Source organism: Elephas maximus, chromosome 20 (genome assembly GCF_024166365.1).
Source record: "Elephas maximus indicus isolate mEleMax1 chromosome 20, mEleMax1 primary haplotype, whole genome shotgun sequence".
In the NCBI taxonomy this organism is placed as follows: domain Eukaryota; kingdom Metazoa; phylum Chordata; class Mammalia; order Proboscidea; family Elephantidae; genus Elephas; species Elephas maximus.
Window position 1 is genome coordinate 42,692,775 of NC_064838.1, and position 19,071 is coordinate 42,711,845.

Genomic DNA, 19,071 nt, shown 5'->3' on the forward strand with positions numbered 1-19,071 from the left:
CTTATCACATGGATAAATAATGAAAGATAAGAGTGAAAATACACAATGGAATAATACTATGCATACATTTAACTTATGCAAATTCAACTATATGTTCTCAGTGATTAAAGGGAAAGAAAAATAATTTTAAAATGTGGGTGATTTCATTATGAATTTTACACATATGCCATATTTACCAGATATTTTTTGATGTTGTTAGCTGCCATGGAGTCAGCCCCTGACTCATGGTGATCTCACGCACAATGGAACGAACTGCAGCCTGGTCTTGCGGATGAGACCACTGTGATCAGTAGGATTTTCATTGGTTGATTTTCAGAAGCAGAACAGCAGTCATTTCTTCCTATCTGTCTTAGTCTGGAAGCTCTGCTGAAACCTGTTCAGCATCATAGCAACATGCAAGCCTCCACTGACAGGGGGGTGGTGGGAGAATTGAACCTGGGCGACCCACGTGGAAGGTGAGAATTCTACCACAGAACCATCAATGCCCTCACTATACATATAAAGTCATACACTTTCTGCTGTAATGTATGACGACTTCCCTTTGAGTACACTCAAGTAGTCCACAGGTGAATATAGCTTTGAAATACGGACCACATGCAGCCAGGACCAGTGTGTGGCAAGGGAATTTCTCCTCTTCTGCTATGAGCACTACATCAATCATTTCTGCTAATCCTTTCATGTTCTTAATTTTATTCAGCAAACTCAAGCTATGTTGGTATTTTCTTTTCCCTCAATCTTTTACTCCATGGTACACTCTCCAAAGAGTGTGTATATAAAACCATGTTCTGAATACCGTTCTTTATGGGAGACTTACAGGGTAATTTTGACTACACGTAATTTAAGATGTGACCCCCTCATTTAGCAGAACTCTCTTATGCTAATATCAAAGCATCCCAGTAAAAACAAATGTACAGATTTACTGCCAGATACAAACCTATAGATTTCAACATTCTTATTCTTTTGTCTAGAGAGTTTAGAGGCACTTGCTTCTCCAGCCACAATTATAGTGTTGCTTTCCATGACAACACCAGTACATACGGTTCCTAAACCCTCCCCATACTTTGGAGATGAGATGAAATAGATCTTCTGTGATACAGGATCATAACAAAAACTGGCATCCCCATAGTTCCTATGTCTTGATCTGATTCCTGAAGAATTGTTGCCAATGCAAAGCAGAAGACTGGTAGTCTCCATGCCATAACGAAGATTTAGAGAATGCTGTTGGGGTGTCTTGAGGGCTTTGAATGCATTCTGAATTATGTCAATGCAACCTGCATCACACAGAAGCATTGTGTTCCTTCTTAGGGCTTGTCTTAAAAAAGAAGGATTTATAAGTTCCAATCTGACTTGCTTCAAAAGCTCAACAAGATGCTCTGTGCGCAATTCTTGGTTATGATTTACCCATCTCAGAACAAGGTCCAGAATGCTCTCCTCTCTGGTTATGTTAAGATCATCTGATTTAATAAGCATCAGAAGCTGGTTCACTTCAATTTCTAGTATTTCTTCATGTAAGCTCACCTCGGCAAAGTGCTGATATAAATATTTCTTTGATTGATCAGTTAGGTCTTCAGCTCCAATCTGCTTTGCAAAATAATAGATACCTACACAATTGGAGGCATCCATGTGGTCCATCATATATTTCTGACACACACGAAAGACTTCTTCCATCTGCATAAAATAGGCAGCCATCGCTACAGTCTGTACATTGGCATTGTTGATCTCCAAGGTGGCATGGTACATGTAATTTAATATCACCGACACACTTTCTGCTGTGATGTCATGGAGTATGACTTCCCTTTGAGTACATTCAAGAAGTCCACAGGTGAACATAGCTTTAAAATACGGACTAAACGCAGCCAGGACCAGTCTGTGGCAAGGGAATTTCTCCTCTTCTGCTATGAGTACTACATCAATCATTTCTGCTAATTCTTTCATGTTCTTTATTTTATTCAGTAAATTCAAGCTATGTTGGTATTTTTCTTTTCCCTCAATCCTGTACTCCATGATCCAGTCTCCAAAGTGTCTAGGTAAGTCTTCTTCAAATTGAGCTGGATTTCTGAGGGAGCTATTTGCATGTCTGATTACTCACAAAGCAATAGAGATGTCATGTAACATTCCTGAGAGAAAGAACAGAAAGTTTCTTCTGAGAAAAAATTCTCTACAATTTAAGAGTGCAGTATTAGTTCTAAGAAGTATTTTTAAATAAATACTATTAATTCCAAACAGCGCAGTTTAACTTTAAGACTACTCTTGTTTCTAAAAATAATGCATTTGATTGTATATAAAGTGAATTATTAACAACTAATACAGTATCTTCCTAATCAGTCACAGAGGTTTTTCTAGGAGAACTAGAAAATCCTCCCTCCCAAAGTAAAACAAAAAAAACTTGACAAAGTGGGCACATTTTACAATCCCATTCCCAGTTACCAAATACAGTCTGCCAGCCAGCATTAGGCAAAAACATCATCACTCCAAATGTGCACAAAGGTTAATCACTCCGAAAGCACGCAAGGGCCAATCCACAGAATCAGGACTGGGGCCACACAGGACACATCCTTGAAGATGGAAGGTTGGAAAAAAAAAGTTCACTAAAATTCTGCTTAAATTTTGCTATAGGGCAAATGATTCAAAACAGTGGATAATACAAAGATCCTTTTTATCTGGCCTTGGAAAACACAGCCAAATGTCTGCTGGTCTGAGAATTCAAAATACTTGAAATGTACAACTACATCATCATAAACTTAGAAAACGCGTAAAAGCTATCCAGTTTTTCTATTCTCCCTCCTTGCTCAGCTCCTCTTTGTCCCGTTTCACAGTGGCAGAGACTGAGTCACTCCCTGCCTTAAAAAGCTCTAGTCTAATTAAAAGTCTCTTTTTTAAGCTAGTTGTCTGATCTTCACCTTCCCTGAGGGAATGGAAACAGAATATTTCAAGGAAGTTAATTAGCTGTCTTGATTTAAAAAGCACATTCCTAGAATCAGAAACTCCAATGTGAGGAGAGAGTCTCAAGTCTTTGTCACCCTTTCTAGTCCTTCCTTGGCTATAAATTGCACATACTATGCATAAAAGTCGATGATTGAAAAGTTAGTCCTGGGAGTTAAAAAAGAAGGGGAGGCAATAATTTCAATAAAGTGAACACAAAATTTGTCAGCTGTTTAAAGGTTAGACATCTTCTAAATTTCTGTAACTTTGAAAAGGATTAGAAATGTTATGTATCACAATGAGAAATGACTTTTTTTCAGTGTTAAAGTTCATTTAGTAAATAAGTGTTATACATGACAGGAATGTTTAGTTATATAATGGCAACTATAAAACCTAAGAAGCACTGTGCTGAAGTGTGTGGAATTATCATAACTAGCCAGACTTAGAATTTGTATTCTTGCTTTTGATCAAAGATTCTATAGCACAATTCTGATCAAAAGGGCGAAACTGATAAAATTCCCTTTTTTACACTGGAATAGGAATAAAACCCTCTTTGCTGGACTTTCTCACATTAAGGGTTCAGTTTTATTTCAACAAAAACTTAAGGCTGTCTTTGCAAAGGCTTCAGGTTAAAAGTTAATCCCTTGCTTTTTGCTTTTATTTGTTTCACACTTTTACAAAGAGATAAGACAATTAAGAAGTCATTATATTTCTGAACTCTCCTACAATACATTATGACTAGCTGAAATCATATTTATTATTTAGACTTCTTTATACATACACACATCACATCAATGAACTTTACAGATAGTAGCTATATTTGCAAATCAAGAGTTCTTGTAAGTGGTATGTGCAAAAGTTTTTTAAAAAATCCATTCTTAGCTCGTGGGCCATATAAAAACAGGTGGTAGGTTGCCAACTCTTGCTCTATGTTTGAAAATAATTCTATTTTATAAGATTATGAGTAGGACAACATTCCTTGTCTGGGTGTTTAATCTCTACTTCTCTGCTTAAATCCAGCTGAAGAGTTTTCAGAAGGGAAACTATCATTCCTGTTTTAAAAAGATCACTCGATTGACCCCAGGGCTCCCACATACAAATCAATTTCTTGAATAAAAACTTTACTTGGATATAGCTTATCTGTCTCAAACACTGGCTTCAACAAAAACAATAAAATACTTTTAAAACAGAAATAACCATTTCAAACATTCTTTGGAAAAATATATTTGAATTTTTAAAAGGGCCGTAAATGTTTGTTAAATCTCTCTTCTTTCCAACTGCCTTTTATACAACTGAAAGACGCTTTATTGCTAAGAATTAACAGAACAAGTGAATTTACTGATGAAAGTCCTGGAAAATACCTGGGCCATTACACTTCAAAAAACATTCTCGGCATTATTTCTTGTACATATAAGGTGCATAGAAGATATTGGCATGGCAGTTGAGGGCTCTGAAGTAAGATAGCCCTGGGCTGAATTCCAGTTTAGCCACTTATTTGCTGTAAACAAAATTATATAACTTTTCTAACCTTTGGTTTCTTTATCTGTAAAACGGGGATAATGTATATAAACAAAGCAATTAGATTAGTCCTTGACATCCAAGTGCTAAATAAATGGAAATTATTATTAATTACTTTACAGTGGTATAGCACTGTGTAGCTCAGAGGTTAGAAACATGAGCTATTATTTTACTGAGGCCTGGATTTGAACCCTTGCTCTACGATCTAGTAGCACAGACAAGTTTCTTTTTTTTTTTTAATTAATTAAGTTTATTTTTCTTGTTGTCGTTGTTGAGAACATATACAGCAGACCATATACCAATTCAACAATTTCTACATGTACAATTCAGTGGCATCGATTACATTCTTCAAGTTGCACAACCATTCTAACCCTCCTTTTCTGAATTGTTCTTCCCCCATTAACATAAACTTACTGCCCCCTAAGTTTCCTATCTAATCTTTCAAGTTGTTGTTAATTTGATCCTGTATAGATAGATCTTAAAAGAACACAATGCTCAAGGCAGACATTCTTTGCTAGTTAAGCTAAACTATTATTTGGTTTTAAGAAGACTTTGGGGGTATTTTTGGTTTAAGGTTTAAAGACTATCTTACGGCAACAATTTCGGGGATTCATCCACCCTCCATGGCTCCAAAAATCCTGGATTCCATGAGAATATGAAATTTTGTTCTGAATTTTCCCCCTTTGATCAGAATTCTTCTATAGAATCTTTGATGAAAATGTTAAGTTTTTCTGGTCTCATGGCAAAGGAGGTAGTTGTTCATGAAGGCAATTAGTCACACATTCCATTTCCTCCTCCTACCCTTTTTTTTTTTTTTTTGTGCATTACAAGAAGGCTTACAGGGCAAATTTGTTTCCCATTAGATAGTTTGTATATAGTGTTTCATGACCTTGGTTTCATGCCTCACAATGTGTCAGCACTCTCCCCATTTCCACCCTGGGTTCCTCATTTCCTTTTATTCTGATTTTCTCCTCCCTTCTGCTTCCTCATCTTTGTTTTTGGGGAGATATTATCCTATTGATCTCATATAATTGATTGTTCTAAGAAGCACATTCCTCTTGGGTGTTACTGTGTCTCTTATGTGCTTGTCTCTTGTTTGGCTGTGATGGAAAAGTTTCTTAGCCTCTTTAAGCTTCAATTTTCTCACCTTGGGTTAGTTTTGAGAGTTATGTAATAATAGTTGGGGGTGTTAAATAAGGCCAAGCATGTACAATCTAGAATTTGGTTCATAAAATTTGTTTGGTAAAGCTGAAGCAAGATACACCTGTACAAACAACTTTCAAATAATAAAAATGTTTGGTTACATCTACAAACCATAGACACAGCCTCAATAAAAGAGAGCTGACAGCAACTTTTTCTTGTAATGAGGGCAGAGAGGGCATTCTACTTTCATCAGCAAAACAAAATTGTACAAATGTTCTCAATAATATCAACGGGAAGTTATTCTCTGCTCCAATTTATGGAAGACTGAACTGGTACATTTATATTAATAGTACCCATAATAATGGAGAATAAAATGAGTAGCAAAGATAAATATAAATCATAAGAATAAAGCCTAATTACTTTGTGAATCCAAAATGCAGTTAAACCCATGTCCATTATTTTTAGTTTTCAGAAATTGACTGCTATAAATTTTAATGTGGCACAAAAATGTTAATTTACTTAAACTGTCAATTTTTTAAAACTATGTTTAACTTTATACTCTTTACAATATCTTTAAAGTTGCTACTTTTTTTGAGATGACTGATACATGACTATGCCTTCTTTTCTGTGAAGACCCTTCATGTATTGCTGCAGTTAAAACTAGTTTAAATTCATAGCAACACTGCTTGAAATAGGAAAAATTTGGACATAACCCAAGTGTCCACTAACAGGAGAATGGATAGATTGTAGTATATTCACTCGAGAGAATATTATATAGCGTAAAAAAATGAATGACTAGAGCTTCATGTATCAACATAATTGAATCTCACAAATAATGTGTTAAAAAAAAACAGAATACATGCAACAAGCCATTTATATAATGTTCAAAATATGCAAAACAATATATATTCTGATAGATTAAATGTAGATTATATAGTCTGACAAAGTAAATAAAAACGATTGTTGAATTTGAGTGAAGGACATATGGGAGTTTTTAATACTATTCTTGGAAATTTTCTGTAAAGTTTGAAGTTATATAAAATTAAAAATTTTAATAATATATTACTTATTCTTTAAGGATACATACAACTGTAGTGTAATATAAAGAAATAAAGGATAATTATAAGCCCCAAATTCAGCAGAGTGGCTGCCTTCAGGAAGTGACGAAGGAGATGATGCAATTAGGGAAGGGTGACAAGTTTCAACTGTATAATTAATGTTTATTATTCTTTATGCCTTTTTGAGGAGGCTTGGTGGCACAGTGGTTAAGCTTTCAGCTGCTAACCAAAAGGTCGGCAGTTAGAATCCACCAGCCACTCCTTGGAAGCCCTATGGGGCAGTTCTACTCTGTCCTGTAGGCTATGAGTCAGAATTGACTCAATGGCAATGGGTATGCTTTTTTGTGTATTTTAAATATTTCATAAGAAACCTTTGTGGTTAATAGTTAAGCACTTAGCTGCCAACTGGATGATCGTGGCTTGAACCCACCCACAGCTCCTTGGGAGAAAACAACTGGCAATCTGTTCCTGTAAAGATTACAGCCCAGGAAACTCTCTGAGGCAGTTCTGCTCTGTCACATGGGGTCGCTATGAGTCGGAATAGACTTGACAGCATACGACAACAAATATTTCATAAAATAAGTTTAAAATAAAAACTGTATTAACATTAGGATCATTTTTACCTTTTGTAAACCATGTCTGTGCATTTCCTGATAGCCATAAAGACAGAGATAAATTATAAGTTTTCTTTTTAAAGAGGCAAGGTGTAGGTAGCCCAACTTATGAGTGACTGGAAAATACAAAAGATTACCACCTCCTTATCCAGTCTGAATAAGAACTGGTGTCCCAACCTTTGAAAACCTGTGGTTGTAGCCCTCTGCCCTCCTTAATTTCCCTGTGAAGGGAAAACAGGGCTTTCAAGGCCAAACATAAGCACCCTCATGTGGTCTGCTAGTTTATATATAAGCCCCTGGCATGGCGCCATTACTATCTACCACCACTATAAAACCTCTGTCTTCCCACTGTGGGGTACAGAGATCTGCTCTGGTCCTGCAGCTGTCCAGGACTCACCTTGTATGTAAGTCTTCCTAATATACTCCTTTGCTGCCACTCTGGAGCTGCCTGCCTCTTTCTATGGTCTCTTGGCCCTCCATTTTTGAAGACAAATTTCACATTACTGGCCCATGCTTGGACAATTGGCAAACCAGGCAGGAGACCAAGGAAACTGTGAGTGGAAGTAAGGCATCTGTGGGGGAAATCCCAGGATGGCCAGCGACCTCCATATGGGGAGGTCCGGTCCATATGCCTTTCTTTGGGGAAAATCCTAGTTGGCCAGCCATGTCCATGTAGGAAGGTCTGGCCTGTACGTCTTTCTGTGGGGGAAATCCCGGGCTGGCCAGAAACCTCCACGTGGGGAGGTCTGGCCCACATGCTTTTTTGCTGGGGAAATCCCAGGCTAGCCACAGAAGCCCAGCTAGCTGCTGAAGTATGCATAAGAGCTTTGCAGAAAGGGTCACTCTTGGAGAGGTATGTGTGGCAGTCTGCAAACAGGATGAGGAGCAAGAAACACTTGCCTGCAAGTTTGTAAAGATGGGCGATTCAAGGGATAAGGGGACAATTCCCTAGCTATTGCTCAAAGCCTTCCAATAATGGGACTGGAGATAGTTGAAGGGGCTAAGCAGGTCCCTGGCGCCGAGAACACCCTGTAATACCCAGGGCAAAGCGAGAGTTAAAACAGCAGGGGGAAAAAAAAGAAGTAAAATGCCCTTTAAGATAGCTTGTGTTGAGTGGCCTTGAAGAGGCCTTAGAGGCCCTCTGTGGAATCCTCTGATACCTGCCCCCAGCAAGATAACCAAGCAGCAACATACTCGCAGCTGCAAGTAAGCGGAAAACTAAAATAGGGGGGCCTGCCTCCATGTTACTAGGCAACTGGGCTGAATCCACGCTTGCGCTCGGTATGGTGGAGGCGTGGCTCCACGAATGACTGCGGGCTCTACCAACTTTGTCCAGATTTCTGACTTTCAGAAATAATGAAGACTGAGGGAGGGTTAAGCCTAAGTCCCTCTGTCCCAGGGAAGACCAAAGGTCTTATGTACAAGGAAAGTTCAATGAGGAAATGAAAAGCATTGTATGTCTTGGGTTTTTAGTACCGTTACACAGGCCCCAAAAACCCCTATTATATGTACTGATGATGTTGATATATTATTAATGCACACCTTTGTAAACTTCTGCCTCCAAGCCCTGATGGGAATTGCTGCAGTTACGGTCATTTTTTAGTAGGGCACACAGAAACTGTGACAGGAGCTATAGCTAATAGCCTGGTCATTCAATTTGTCCACTAACAACCCTCAGACTGACATATAAAGCAAGCCCATATGGGGATGAGATACCTGGACCAAAAAAAAAAAAAATCAGTTCTGCTCCTGATAAGCTTTTGTTACTTGTGTGGCTGGTCACCAGAAAGGCCCCTTTGCTGACAGGGGAAAACCACCAATGAACAAACAGCTTCTACCAACTGACTGCAGAGGTTGCAGCATCTTCTGCTCCAGAGCAAAGAAATGTGCAACCGACCACCTCCCGGATTTAAGAGATGATGGCCCATGGAGATTTACTAGACTGGGCCTGCATGCATGGACTACCACTGTCATCAGAAAAACCCGCACAGCACAGAAAAGCTGCTCTGCCTACGAGACCCTGGCCAAGATTAAAACCTGCTCAGGAGACATATTCCTGAGCCAACAGGCCAGGGCATTCTCGGCAGGTAGACCATATCGGGGCCTCTTACCCTATGCCGAGGCTTCCACTGGATCTTCAATGAACTCTTTGCGCTCTGTATCACCCCCAAACCATAGCAGAGATTGACAACTTCAGTGGACAGGCTTAAATGGCTGATGGGAAGGGACAGGACAAGCCCAGCCTGAACCGCGCATCTCAGGCAAGCAGTCTGGGGTCTCAATCCAGCAGTTTTGAATGCAAAGGCGTTTCTTACTTGTGCATATGTTTGATCAAACTGTCTAGTCTATAAAATGTGTTTCTTTTGCATACAACTGTTTCTGACAAAAGATCTGGGTTCCTACAGAGTTCACTGCTTCAAACCTAGGACAGACAGCCTGGGTGGCTATACCCAGGCAACCCTCACCTCAAGTCTCACAGGAGACAGGGGAGGGGAAGGGGGAATTGTTAATGAGGTCTCTTTTTCTTCCCAGATGATCTCACAATGATAGACAAGCCCCTCATTCATGGGACCCAATGATACACGCTTTCCTAGAGCTACAGATCACACCAGCTGTTGGCTCTGTCAACATCTGAACCGAGATGACGAGTCATGTCTCCACATTGTTCCAGCTGATCTGTCAAAAAGGAGAACACCTCGTGAACCAACTGAATGTGTAACCTGGTGTACTGAGGAGATCATGTGGTAAATGAATACGGTTGACTCCACTACTCATGGAAACCATCTTTTAAAATATAAACGCTGCCTGTAGGGAGTGTGCCAGCTTTAAGAGGAGATTTCTCTCTTGGTGTGTTAAAAATGTAAACAGCGCAAGAATGGATGATTTGACTCTGAGAACGATAGTTTTAAGACTGAGTTTGATGTTACTCTACACACGGAGAACTTGCAGAATATGACCAGGTGGCCCAATGTACACTGACTACAACAAGCCTGAATTAGCCTAGTCTGGCAATGGGAATACCTTGTTCAATTGTGCTGAGAAAGAGAGCTTTTGTATTACTCGTATTGAAATGTGTACTGTCCATATAATGTGCCATGCTGGGAGAAATATGCTGTTTTCACACAAATGTCTTGATTAGGACATGTTATATATACGTAAGATTGGACAAATTCAGCCCTTCGATCTATTCAGTTGGCTTAGACTAAGCCATAACTAGGGCGGCTGGCTGGCATCTCTCCTCCAAGCATGCCTTATCAACCTGCTGGGGTCAGTCCTACTAGTAACAATCATTAAATGCTGCCTCAAATGATGCACAAATATAACATTCACCAGACTTATGCACCAAACCACGGACATGCATCTCAATGTCCAAAATGGGTGATGGGCATACCAGGACTTGGTACTGCTTCACTTCTTTATCTGGCACCCTGATGGGAGTAGGGGGGTGGACTGTTAGGGGAATGGTCTGCCTCTATGCCTCCCAGCCAGACTGCCTAAATAAAGGCCTTGGGCCCAGAGCATTCTCTGATAAGGAGGGAGGGAACTGGGTCACCTTCTCTCCCCCAGTTCCTTCTCCTTATCAGCAAAGTCTTCACCCTGTTCTGAGCACACAATAGCTTTTTCTGTCTCTTGCACATGTGCAGGCACCATACGGCACCTGGCCAACCCCACTTCTATATCTGTGGGAGGGAATGGGGTTTCTTGTACTATGGCACAAGATGGGGAGCAGCACAAAAAAGGATCCAGATTGTTAAGGGCCGGCCTTGAGGGGTGGATCGAAGGGGAAACAGCGCTTGAAAGGCCTAACATGAGCGCCCTCATATGGTCCACTAGTTCACTACAGTGTGCATTCTTATGTAAGCCCCTGGCATGGAACCACTACTGTCCATCACCACTACAAAACTTCTGCCTTTCCACTGCGGGGTGTGGAGATCTGCCCTGTTCCTGCAGCAGTGCAGGATTTGCCTCATGTCAGTCTCCCGAATATACTCCTTTGTTTCTACACTAGAGTTGCCCACCTCTTTCTTTGGTCTCTCAGCACCCGCCATTTCTGGAGACAAATTGCACATTACTGGTACATCCTGGACACCCTGGCATCAGTCTGTACAAAGGGGGAGGGAAGAAACAATTCCTACTTCCACTTACTGGGTAAAGATGTTACTGGATTCCTGAATTGGTATGCATTTTTTTCCCACAGAAATTTTCAGTATGGTGGGTAGGTTACAAACATGAAACTACAAGATTGAGCAACATCAAAATCTTGAATTTTATAGATGAAAAATCTGAAGACCTGGGAAATGACTTGGACAAGGGCTCCTACATTTCAGAGTTTATCTAAAAACCTTCTTAAAGACACCTTGGTTGACAAGCCTAGGAACTTTAATATTATATCCGAAAATGATGTTCCAATTCCAATGTTCAAAACCAAAGTCTTTTTTAAGTTGGTTACTTCTTGTTGTAAGCTGCCAATCAGTTAGCTCCTGACTCATGACACCATGGAACAAAATGCTTCCTGGTCCTGCACCATCCACATCATCAGTTGCAGACTGAACCATTGTGATCCCAGGGTTTTCATTGGCTGATTCTCAGAAATAGGTCTCCAGGCCTTCCTTCCTAGTCTGTCTTAGCCTGGAAGCTCCACTAAAACCTGTTCAGCATCCTAGCAACACACAAGCCTCCACTGGCAGACGGTGGTAGCTTCACTTGAGGTCTGTTGGCTGGGAATCCAACTGAGTCTCCCACATGGAAGGTGAGAATTCTACCAGTGAACCACAACTCCCCTCCAAGTTGGTTATGACCATGAATAAATTATCCCACATTACAACAAAACTATCCTGACCCTAGCCCTAATTCAGGAAGTATGAGGCCCTTCACAAGCTGGTACCTCCCAATCTTTCCTGTCTCATCTCCTGACTTTCCTTCCTTACACTTTTAATCTTTTAGTAGTACTGAATCACTGACTAGTCTAACACATAAATGCCTTTACACGTGCTGTTCTCTGTGCCTAGAATATCCTTCTCCCCCTGACAACCTGAAAAAATGCAACTGGCCCTTCAAAGTTCAGCTCAGACTTCACTTTCTCAGGGAAGCCTTCTCTGCCTTTCCTTGTTCATAGCTTGTATCTGTACATAGTGGTTATTGCAGTGTTGGTATTGCAATTTACTTGTGCGTATGCCTGCCTCCTTTTTTGAGGATGAGCACATTGAAAGTAAGGGACTTATGTCTTAATCATTTCTGCATTCCTAACATCTGTCTGTGGGTGATGCCTGGCACATAATAATTGTTCAGTAAGGTTTGTTCAGTTAAATTAATGCTATCCTTTTTTCTTCCACATGTTAATAAACCACTGTCTTGAAGATTTTTTTCTTCTACATACAAAAGTTACACTTGATGCTTCAAGTTGCTATCTCCCTGACAAGTAAAATAAATCATCCAGAATCATTATCTTGATCCCCTTGCCTATAGCTTCATACATTATGATACCCACATCTCACTCCTCTGCTGTCTGGGATTTGGCCCCCAGTCTTAGAGAACCACTGAAGCTATGTACTGGCTTCACTTATGCCAGAGATCACAAATTGGCTGCTCACAAACCTACTTTTGGGTAAATTAGTTGTCAACACGCAAACCTGAAACATCTTAGCATCTACTGAAAAAATGGAAGATATAGCAACAGTGGATTCCAATTCCCCAGTCCCTGTCATCCTCTATTGAGATCAGCGCATCAGTCATCACTTGTAATTCTTCTACTATTGCTTTTCTCACCCCGTCCATTTACATTAGCTTACAGCCATTTAAATCTGTGACCCCTGGTTTACACCATTATGTTCCCATACCCTATTTTGCTTCAGCATCACCATCTTGCTCAAGCCGTACACTTGGAGAACTGGCAGGAAATGGCCCGCCCTAAATGTGTTCTGAATCTCCCACTAGTATGAAAAAAGGCCTGCTTCATTTAATAGTAATAATACGTCCCACACTAGGCATTTACTAACTGCCAGGCGTAGAGATGCCAAAGAGAAATAAGACAAGTTTTCTAGTCTGCCTTTGAGGAGTTCACAATGTTTTGCATTCTCACAGTGCTTTATACTTTTCAAAGTGTTTCAATATGCATTATAGCTCATTAGTTCCTCTTATGAATCATTTGGGGAAAATGCAGGACAGTTATTTTCCTTGCTTTAAAGAGAATTGTCTAGGGATACATTTAACATACATTGAAGCCTTTCTTACGTGCCAGGTACTGTTCTGGGTTCTAGGTTTGCAACCACAGACAGAAAGACAAAAGTGTTCCTACCTTTATGAAGCTTACAGTCTAGTGGGGAAGGCAAATAATCAGTAATTGGTGGCATAGTGGTTAAGCGCTATGGCTGCTAACCAAGAGGTCAGCAGTTCAAATCCAGCAGGTGCTCCTTGCAAACTCTATGTGGTAGTTCTACTCTGTTCTACAAGGTCGCTGTGAGTTGGAATGGACTAGACGGAAGTTGGTTTGGTTTTTCTGGGTTTTAAGATAATTCAAAGGACGATAATACTAGGAAGGATGGGAAAATGAATAATGCCACAGACACGAGGGAGGCGACGCCTGGACTGGCAGGCTGGCCTCGAGGAGGAAGCCACTGGTGAGCTGAGACCTGGTGACAGGAGCCGGCCACACGGCCACCTACGTGTGGGACCTGAAGGACCTGTCAGTGCCGCGGGCCCAGAGGCCGGCATGGGAACTCCCGGTACTGTGATCCCGCGCCGATGGCCTCACCGGGAAAGCCGCGACGAGGCTGTGACTGGGCCCCGGACTCCCTGTTACCTCTACCCCTACTTACGGAGCTGCCGCCCCAGCGCCTGAGTCAGGTGTGCCACGGCCCCTCTCGCTCCCCAGACGCCGTCGCGATGTGGCTATGCGGACCCTCTGGGCTGCGGGTGCCCAGAGCCAGGTCGACCGTCCCGCCGGCCCTCCGCACCCTCGCGCTCGCCAGGGCCCTCTGGACCGCAGGCTGGGCGGGGTGGCCAGCGGGCTGACGACCGTCACTGCCCAATATGGGCCTGTCTCGGCCACGCGATATAAATAGACGGCACGGGGTGGGGGGCCGAGAGCCCGAGCCCTGTCGGGGAGGGCGGGCGCCGGCGGCGGCAGCGGTTACCTGAGGTCACGGCTGCTCGCCCTCGGCAGGCACTGGAGGCTCCCCGGACTACCTCGCGGCCTGCTCTGCGCCTGCGCCGGGTTTTCCCGCGCCGACCCGGGAAGCCTCGGAATCCCGCCGGCCGCCATGCGTCTGCGCCGGACTTTCCACGCTCGCCCGCGTGCCTAGGCCACTTCGGAACTGGGTGAGGACACATTTTTAAAGAGAATCCAGAAGTCAGATTTTTTAAAACGTCGCAAATACTTTAAAAAGTGACAAATATTTCTTAATTAAAAAAAAAAATGCAAAACGACCAAAATAAAAAAGAACCCCATGTGTAGTCTCATTGAATGTGGCCTGAGGGTAAACCCAAAAAAATAAACCCAGTGCCCTCCAGTCGATTCGGACTCATAGCGACCCTATAGGACAGAGTAGAACTGCCCCATAGACTTTCCAAGGAGCACCTGGCGGATTCGAACTGCCGACCCTTTGGTTAGCAGCTGTAGGACTTAATCACTATGCCACCAGGGTTCTCCACCTGAGGGTAGGACAGTCAAAATACACGAAGCCCATTTAAATGTGAATTTCAGATAAACAATGAATAATTTTTTAGTGTAAGTATGTGTAATTGTGCTCATGAGGAACCTTTACATAGATCAAGAGGTGGTTGTTTGGACAGAACAAGGGGATACTGAGTGGTTTAAAGTCAGGAAAGGTGTGCATCAGGGTTGTATTCTTTCACCATACCTATTCAATCTGTATGCTGAGCAAATCATTGGAGAAGCTGGACTATATGAAGAAGAACGGGGCATCAGGATTGGAGGAAGACTCATTAACAACCTGTGTTATGCAGATGATATAACCTTGCTTGCTGAAACTGAACAGGACGTGAAGCACTTACTAATGAAGATCAAAGACCACAGCCTTCAGTATGGATTGCACCTCAATATAAAGAAAACAAAAATCCTCACAACTGGACCATTGGGCAACATCATGATAAACGGAGAAAACATTAACGTTGTCAAGGATTTCATTTTACTTGGATCCATAATCAACAGCCACGGAAGCAGCAGTCAAGAAATCAAAAGACGCATTGCATTGGGTAAATCTGCTGCAAAGGACCTCTTCAAAGTGTTGAAGAGCAAAGATGTCACCCTGAAGACTAAGGTGCGCCTGACCCAAGCCATGGTATTTTCAGTCGCATCATATGCATGTGAAAGCTGGACAATGAATAAGGAAGACCAAAGAAGAGTTGATGCCTTTGAATTGTGGTGTTGGCGAAGAATAGTGAATATACCCTGGGCTGCCAAAAGAACAAACAAATCTGTCTTAGAAGAAGTACAGCCAGAATGCTCCTTAGAGGCAAGGATGGTGAGACTAGGGCATACTTTGGACATGTTGTCAGGACGGATCAGTCCCTGGAGAAGGACATTGTGCTTGGGAGAGTACAGGGTCAGCAGAAAAGAGCAAGACCCTCAACGAAGTGGATTGACACAGTGGCTGCAACAATGAGCTCAGGCATAACAAAGATTGTAAGGATGGTGCAGGACTGGGCAGTGTTTCGTTCTGTTGTGCATAGGGTTGCTATGAGTCGGAACCGACTTGACAGCACCAACCAACAACAGCAACGTGTCCCAAATATTGTATAGTCAATTCACGTCTAACTGGGTGTCCTGTGATTTTTGTTTTGTTTTGTGTTTTTTTTTTTTTTGCTATGCCTGGCAACCCTATCAGGGAGACATCAGCTTGTGAACTTTGCCCTAAACCCCTCAGAGTGGAACATTTTCTGGAAGCCTGAGAAAGGACTGGTTAGCTGCCCTTACTTAGCTTTTGGGTGGAACAGAAATGAGGAAGCTTCCCTTAAGGGTTCAGGGTCACAGAATATCTACTATGTGTATAAGACAGTAGTAGTAGATCAACTAAAAGAAGACAAGTTTTATATTGATAGGTAAAGTCCCTGGAAAAATTTTAGAAGGACTTCATGTCAATCCTTATACACACGTTTACCTATTTAAAGTCTTTTTTTTTTTTTTTGATAGAGAGTCCTCTCTCCCTTTCCCATAAACATTCCTTGACCTGTTAGTCCCATTTAGATACTCAAAAAAAAAAAAAAAAAAAAATTTTTTTTTTTTTTTTTTTTTTACAACTGTACCTATTCCTGCTTCTGGTTTTGTTTGCAGGATGTTTGTGTGAAGTGAATGATTCTCAGTTTTCTTTGAAAGTCCTGTTTGATTTTCTACTTGAAAACATTATTTACACCTCTTTCATTTGTTTCAGGAGAAAGTGGAATTTAGTGGGAAAAGCCTGGGCTCAGGATCAGGAAGCTAAGTTAGAAGCTGGGCTCTGTGACTAAGTCAGTTTAACCCAACCAAACACATTGCTGTCGAGTCAATTCCAACTCATAGCTATGCTGCAGGACAGAGCAGAACTGCCCCATAGGGTTTCCAAGGCTGTAATCTTTATGGAAGCAGACTGCCACATCTTTCACCCACAGGGCGGCTAGTGGATTTGGACTGCTGACCTCTTGGTTATCAGCTGAACGCTTTAACCATTCTGCAACACGGCTCCTAAAGTAACTTTAGCTGATTCAAAAACTCAGACTCAAAAAATCCATTTGTCAAATGATTAACAAAGGACTGTTGTTGTTATCAGGTGTGATTGAGTCGGTTCCAACTCATAGTGACCCTGTGTACAACAGAATGAAACACTGCATGGTCCTGCGCCATCCTCACAATTGTTGTTATGCTTGAGCCCACTGTTGCAGCTACTGTCATTCTATCTCCTCGAGGGTCTTCCTCTTTTTCACTGACCCTCTACTTTTCCAAGCATGATGTCTTTCTCCAGGGACAGATCCCTCCTGTTAACATGTCCAAAGTATGTGAGAAGTAGTCTTGCCATCCTTGCTTCTAAGGAGCACTCTGGTTGTACTTCCTTCAAGACAGATTTGTTCATTCTTTTGGCAGTCCATGGTAAATTCAGTATTCTTTGCCAACACCACAATTCAAAGGTATCAGTTCTTCTTCAGGCTTCCTTATTCATTATCCAGCTTTCACATGCATATGAGGCAATTGAAGACACCATGGCTTGGGTCCCAGGTGTGCCTTAGTCTTCAAGGTGACATCTTTGTTTTTCGACACTTTAAAGAGGTCTTTTGCAGCAGATCTGCCCGGTGCAATGTGTCTTTTGATTTCTTGACTGCTGCATCCATGGGTGTTGATTGTGGATCCAAATAAAATGAAATCCATGAAAACTTCAATCTTTTCTCCGTTTATCATGATGTTGTTTATTGGTCCAGTTGTGAGGAAACCTGGAGGACAGGTTTCAACAGAGCTTCTGGACTAAGACAACCTAGGAAGAAGGACCTGACGGTCTACTTCTGAAAAGAATTAGCCAGGAAAACCTTAGGAATAGCAGTGCAACATTGATATAGTGCCAGATGAGCCCCTCAGGTTGGAAGTCACTAAAAATATGACTGGGAAAGAGCTGACTTCTCTAAGTAGAGTCAACCTTAATGATGTGGATGGAATCAAACTTTCAGGACTTTCATTTGCTGACGTGGCATGACTCAAAATGAGAAGAAAAAGCTGCAAACATTTATTAATAATTGTGATGTATGAAGTATGAATCTAGGAAAATTGGAAATCATCAAAAATGAAATGGAATGCATAAACATCAATATCCTAGGCATTAGTGAGCTGGAATGGACCCATATTGGCCATTTTGAATCAGGGAGTCATATGGTCTACTATGCAGGCAATGACAACTTGAAGAGGAATGGCATTGCATTCATCAGAAAGAACATTTCAAGATCTATCCTGAAGTACAATGCTGTCAGTGATAGGATGATATCCATATGCCTACAAGAAAGACCAGTTAATGTGACCATTATTCAAATTTCTGCACCAACTACTAAGGGCAAAGATGAAGAAATTGAAGATTTTTACCAACTTCTGCAGTCTAAAATTGATGGAACATGCAATCAGTATGCACTAATTACTGGTGATTGGAATGCAAAAGCTGTAAACAAAGAAGAAGGATTGGTAGTTGGAGAATATGGCCTTGGAGATAGAAATGAGATAGCATGATAGAATTTTGCAAGACCAATGACTTCTTCATTGCAAATACCTTTTTTCACCAACACAAACAGTAACTATACAAGTGGACCTCACCAGATGGAATACACAAGAATCAAACCAACTACATCTATGGAAAGAGACAATGGAAAAGGTCAATATCATCAGTCAGAAGAAGATGAGGGGCCACCTGTGGAACAGATTATCAATTGCTCACATGCAAGTTCAAGTTGAAACTGAAGAAAATTAGAACAAGTCCACGAGAGCCAAAGTACGACCCTGAATATAACCCACCTGAATTTAGAGATCATCTCAAGAATAGATTTGACACATTGAACACTAACGACTGAAGACCAGATGAGTTGTGGAATGACATCAAGGACACCATACATGAAGGAAGCAAGAGGTCATTAAGAAGACAGGAAAGAAAGAAAAGACCAAAATGGATGTTAGAAGAGACTCTGAAACTTGTTCTTGAACATCAAATAGCTAAAGCAAAATGAAGAAATGATGACGTAAAAGAGCTGAACAGAAGATTTCAAAGGGCTACTTGAGAAAACAAAGTAAAGTATTGTAATGACATGTGCAACGACTTGGAGTTAGAAAACCAAGAGGGAAGGACATGCTCGGT

General features: G+C 41.4%; 1 protein-coding gene across 1 annotated transcript in view; it reads right to left on the reverse strand.

Moving 5' to 3' along the window:
• The window catches only part of KBTBD12 (kelch repeat and BTB domain containing 12), a 69,364-nt gene extending 55,073 nt beyond the window's left edge, over positions 1 to 14,291 (reverse strand). The window contains exons 1-2 of the mRNA XM_049863418.1: positions 14,071 to 14,291; positions 1,519 to 2,117 (exon numbers count right to left, since the gene is read on the reverse strand). Of these exons, the coding sequence (XP_049719375.1) occupies positions 1,519 to 2,004 (486 nt within the window). The 5' untranslated portion in view covers positions 2,005 to 2,117; positions 14,071 to 14,291. The remainder of the gene's footprint in view (positions 1 to 1,518; positions 2,118 to 14,070) is intronic.
• Positions 14,292 to 19,071: the final 4,780 nt, after the last annotated feature.